General features: G+C 64.3%; 1 protein-coding gene across 2 annotated transcripts; it reads right to left on the bottom strand.

Annotated features, from left to right (window-relative positions):
• Nucleotides 1–2,119, bottom strand: LTC4S (leukotriene C4 synthase). Of its 2 annotated transcripts, XM_012660396.1 has the most exons (4): nucleotides 1,891–2,119; nucleotides 363–462; nucleotides 190–260; nucleotides 1–112 (listed from the first exon to the last, which is right to left on the bottom strand). In XM_012660396.1, the coding sequence occupies exons 1-4, from the start codon at nucleotides 1,946–1,948 to the stop codon at nucleotides 27–29; spliced, it is 315 nt and encodes a 104-aa protein (XP_012515850.1). In that variant the 5' UTR covers nucleotides 1,949–2,119; the 3' UTR covers nucleotides 1–26. The 2 variants fall into 2 exon arrangements, with proteins under 2 accessions (XP_012515850.1, XP_012515849.1); XM_012660395.1 differs by lacking the exon at nucleotides 1,891–2,119 and having other exon boundaries at nucleotides 12–112; nucleotides 446–1,418.
• Nucleotides 2,120–4,597: the final 2,478 nt, after the last annotated feature.

Here is a 4,597-nt window from a genome sequence, read left to right as displayed (position 1 = left end):
CGCTCGGCGGAGCCCCGCCCCGGTGCTCACCTGAGCTGCGCCGAGCGCGCGTAGCCCTGGAAGTAGCGGAGGCGCGCGAACAGGTAGGCCAGGCCGCACAGGGCCGCCGCCCCTGCGAGAGGCGCGGGTGAGCACGCCCGCCGGGCCGCAGGGGGCTCCGGCGAGGGCGCCCCTGCCCCGCGCCCAGACCTTCGTGAAAGAAGATGCCGGCGACCCAGAGCGTGGCGAGGAACAACGGGAAGTACTCGCTGCAGTTCACCCTGCGGCGGGGCGGGGGGATGAGGACGCCCAGCGGGCCGGTCCAGGACCCGGCCCGCCCCGGCCCGCTCGCTTCCCGCCCGCGCCAGCCCGCCGCGCCTCACTGCGCTCGGTAGACGCGCTCGAACTCGGGTGGGCCGGTCGTGAGCGGCGGCGACACGCGGAAGGCCCTGCGCGCCGAGATCACCTGCAGGGAGAAGTAGGCTGCGGCGGAGGGGGAGTCAGCCCGCGGGGCCTTTCCATGCTGGCCCTGCACTTTCCCTCCTCCGGCTTCGCCCTCCAGCTCCCGCGCAGGGGTGGAGACTCCCCTCGGGCGCTCGACGTGGGGGGGCAGGGCTGAGGCTGGGGGTGAGAGAGGCCCTGTCCCACCCTGGCCACCCTGGGAGTGTGGGGGGGAGGGCGACACAGCCACAGGGACACCTGCCGCAGGAAGGGCCACGTGAGACTTTGCCCCGGAATCATTTGACTTGAAAAACACAGGCAAATAGGCGGCTCCTGCTCTCCAGACATAGGCCTCAGCTCCGGAGTCCCTGGCCAGGAAGCGCCACCCCTGCCTAAAGACAGCACTGGCTGCATCGCTCAGGGTGCAGGAAACACCACCCTGTGGTCCCTGGTCACCCACCTACAGAGCCCACCAGAAGGGACCCAGGCCAAAGTCTCTCAAACTTGGGTCCCTGTGCCTCCAAACTGTGACGTGGGGTCCTGCCTCAGTTCCTCTGTTCAGGCATTCTGGACCCAGGCCTAAATCCGACAGACCCCCTCTCTCCTGCTCCCGGGTGGTTGCAGCTGGAACTCTCCCCGCTGCACTCCAGGGCCCCAGGGCTCTGCCAGCTTCCCTTGCGACACGGGTAGGCGCAGGGGTGGGCCGGCCTTCAAGGTTGTGTGGGAGCAAGGGCCCTCCTCTCTGCGCTGGGCCACACACACCCCCCAGTGCTGTGTCCGCCTGTCTGCCGGTGAGTCCTGTGGCCCTGGTGCCTTTGGTGCCAGGCCATCTACAGACGTACGCGAGTGCCGAGGGGTGGCCAGGCCGCACAGTGCTGGTGGTCAAGTGCGCCTTCTGCTCTGCCACTTCGGGGCCCCCGCCTGAGGCTGTGCTTCGTCCTAGCCCACACTGTGGGGCAGTGGTGTCCCCAAGCCACACAGATATCTGGCCCAGGAGTATGTCTTCTAGCCCAGTCTGGGAAAGCACGGAGCTGGCACCTTCTGTGGGGCTGGGAGAGCGTGTTCCAACCCCGTCCAGCTCCACATGGCCCCAGTGTGGAGGGCGCCTTTGAAGGCGGGGCTGAGGGATGGAGGCTGCTTGCTGGGACGCCCAGAGACAGGGCAGCTGGAGAGGGCAGGGACCAGCTGCCCCAGGCCCATGGCCGTCTGACCCTTCTCCCTGGTACCCTCCTGCTCCCCACGTCCTGCGGCTCACACAGCCGCATGCCCCACCCGGACCCGAAGGCCGCTGCCCTCCTCCAGGTGTCTTTGTGCTGGCCGAGCTCCGAGGGGCTTGGGCCTTGGCACTGGAGCCTGGGCTAGAGGCCCCACCTCTGCCCTCTGCCTGAGCACTTCCCCAGGGACTGGTGGGCAGAAGGTAGGCGACAGGGGTCTGAGACCCACCCACTTCCCAGACAGGAGCTAGCCCACCTTGCAACAGGACTCCCAGGAGGGTGACGGTGGCCAGAAGAGCCACGTCGTCCTTCATGGCGTTGGTGGCTTTGGCGGGCCCAAGCTGGAGTGTGGAAGGGCCAGCTGGAGCGCTCTTATCTCCTGCTGCTTAGAGGTTGGCCCAAGAGAGGAAGAATGGCCTCCGTGCTCTCTGGCTCTCCCGCCCCGCCTCCGGCTCTGTCTCTGTGGAGTGGTGCGGGGGAGGGGACCACGCCCGCACGGAGCTGGGGAGCTGGCCAGCCCAGCAGGGCAGAAACCAGGCCTGGGAACGGGACAGCAGCAAGCTGGGGTCAGCCTGGCCACTTCCCCCCAGTCGTTCTTGTCCCATCCGTGCCTCGCCCTGTGCCGACAGAGCCTGCGCCATCCACCCCCGGGCGAGCCCAGCTGCAGCGACGCCCAGCGTCTCACAGGCTCTGCACCCTTGGCAGGTCCCAGATGGCTCTTCAGACCTCCCCTTGGTCCCGGGGTGGACTCCCAGCCCTGCCTCCCCGCCCACCGCGTGCACACACATTATCTGTGTCCCTGCCCACAGCCTGGGCTGTTCTGTCACATGCAAGTCTGACTGCACCCTCCCCTGCCCAGACCCTTCCTGTGGCCTCAGAATGGAGTCTAAGCCCTCCCCCTCCGCCGCCCCCCAGCGACACTGGGCCCCACCAAGTTCTTGCTCCTTCCAGGAAACCTGATGCCCACCAGTCTCAATTCGCACGGCCTCCGGCACAAGGGCCATCCTGCCATGGCAACAGCGCCTGCCACAGGCCTCCCGGCTGGCAGAGTGGGTCAGCCCACTTGGGAAGGCCAAACCCATCACTCTAATGGGCCTCTGACCCCAGAATAGTCACCTGCCATTTGTGGCTGCCGAGCATGCCCTGGGGTAACACCCCCCGCCCTGCCTTCCTGAGGCCCCGGCCCTCCCTACGCTCAGGCCTGTGGGATGGACGCGTGAGCCAAGGCTGACTCCAGACAGTGAGGTGCAGTTCTGGAAACTCTGGGACAGGAAGCTCGGGGCGGGGAGGGAGACGACTGAGGGCTGCTGGCCACTGGCCTCCCTGGGAGGATGGACCCCCAGAGGGCTGGGCTGTGCAGAGAGGAGAGAGGTGGCTGAGGACCTGGGCCCACTGGCCTGGAGCGCTCCTCTGGGCGGCTCAGCCTTCCCAGCTTTGTGAGATGCCGCTTCTGCTTTTGGCTTGAGTGGGCTTGAGGTGGGTTTTTGTCGGTGGGGGCAGAGCCAGACTGACAGAGGGGCACAGCTGGGTGAGGCCAGGTGCTGGGGGCAGGGTCGGGTCCTGGGCCACAGGGGCCTTGGGAGCTCTGCCCCTGGCACCCAGACCGAGGGCGTGGTGCCGGCTGGGCTCCCCCAACCCCTCCCCCCATCACCCGGCCCTAACTTTACACCAAGAGCTGCAGTAGCGAATGCCTCCTGAGCAGGGACGCGGAGACAGTGCCCGGGAGCAAAGCATCGCTGTCCTCCGCCCCGTCTTTGCCCATGGAGTCACCTTCCTCCCTGAAACCTGCCCTGACTGCGGCCCCTGCTGCCCCGGCCAGGCCTGCCTGGAGGGTGGGACACGGGCTACCACAGGCATTGGCGTTGGCATTGGTGCCCACGTGCACCGTGCGTGTCTGTGTGCCCTGTGTGCCCATCAGTCCTGTTACACACCCACGTGTCTCTCGGTGCTCGAGTGCCGTGGGCCGGTGCACGGGCCGTGTGTCCATGTGTCTTTGCTCGAGCCCAGGCCCTCCTCTCTGCCAAGCTCTCATTTTTTCCGAGGCCTGGACAGCCTCCAGACCGAGTTCGTCCCCTCAGCCGTGGCAACAGGAAGCTGAGGCCTGACATCGGCAGCTTCTGAGGAAGTCCCTGGGCAGATGTCCAGGACGGGGGAGTGGGTCTCCGCTTGCAGCCTCCTCAGGTCCCTGGGTCCCCACCTCCCTCCCTCTGAGCTTGCTCAGCCTCTGAGGGCCCGGGCTTGAGCCAGCTCCCGCAGACAGGGGCCAGGCAAGGGCCTCCAGGCTCAGGCCTTCCAGCCTCCGTCCTCCTGGCCAGCCCTGGAGACACCAGCAATCAGGAAGGACGTGAAAGCTCCTCCCCAGCCCCTGCGGGTGCCCTTTGTTACTGCAGCCCCCACAAGGCCCTGAGGAGCCGCCAGACGCCCACTCACCAGGGACGTCTGAAAGGTAGACCGGTCAGCAGGGCCGTAGCGTAGAAAAGAGGTCGGAGCTTCTGAGCACTAGACCATCATCATGAGCAGTGCACAGCTCGGACCGTGAGCTTGAAAAAATTTTTATTTTGAAATTATTTTAGGTTTATGAAAACATTGCAAAACCAGTACATGCTCCCCATATACCCTTCACCCAGCTTCCTCCAGTATTAAAATCTTATATAAGGGTAATTCCATTATGTAAACCAAGAGAGGAACGTCGATATGGTACCATCAAGCCGATCTCCAGATCTTATTTGAGTCTCACCAGCTGACCCACCGAAACGGTACAAAGTGCTCAAAAATGTTATGCTGTGCCTGAGACAAAAAACCACATATTGTGTGATTCCATTTACTTGAAATGGCTAAAAAAGGCAAATCTATATAGAGAGAAAACAGATCAGTGGTCACCTGGGGCTGGGAGCATGAGGCATCTTATTGGGGTGATGGGAAGTTCTAAAACTGTTCAACTCAGTACATTTACTAAAAATTTT

Source organism: Propithecus coquereli, unplaced genomic scaffold (genome assembly GCF_000956105.1).
Source record: "Propithecus coquereli isolate 6110/MARCELLA unplaced genomic scaffold, Pcoq_1.0 Scaffold664, whole genome shotgun sequence".
In the NCBI taxonomy this organism is placed as follows: Eukaryota; Metazoa; Chordata; class Mammalia; order Primates; family Indriidae; genus Propithecus; species Propithecus coquereli.
The sequence above is the reverse complement of the archived record's forward strand: the minus strand, read 5'-3'. Positions and strand labels throughout refer to the sequence as shown.

Excerpts from the sequence above, each read along its gene's own strand:
- LTC4S (XM_012660395.1), bottom strand. The coding sequence starts at position 834 with ATGCAGCCAGTGCTGTCTTTAGGCAGGGGTGGCGCTTCCTGGCCAGGG. Across the intron at positions 261-445 it reads CAGCCTACTTCTCCCTGCAG|GGTGAACTGCAGCGAGTACT; the intron begins GTGATCTCGGCG and ends GCCCCGCCGCAG. Across the intron at positions 113-189 it reads CGGCATCTTCTTTCACGAAG|GGGCGGCGGCCCTGTGCGGC; the intron begins GTCTGGGCGCGG and ends CGCCTCTCGCAG.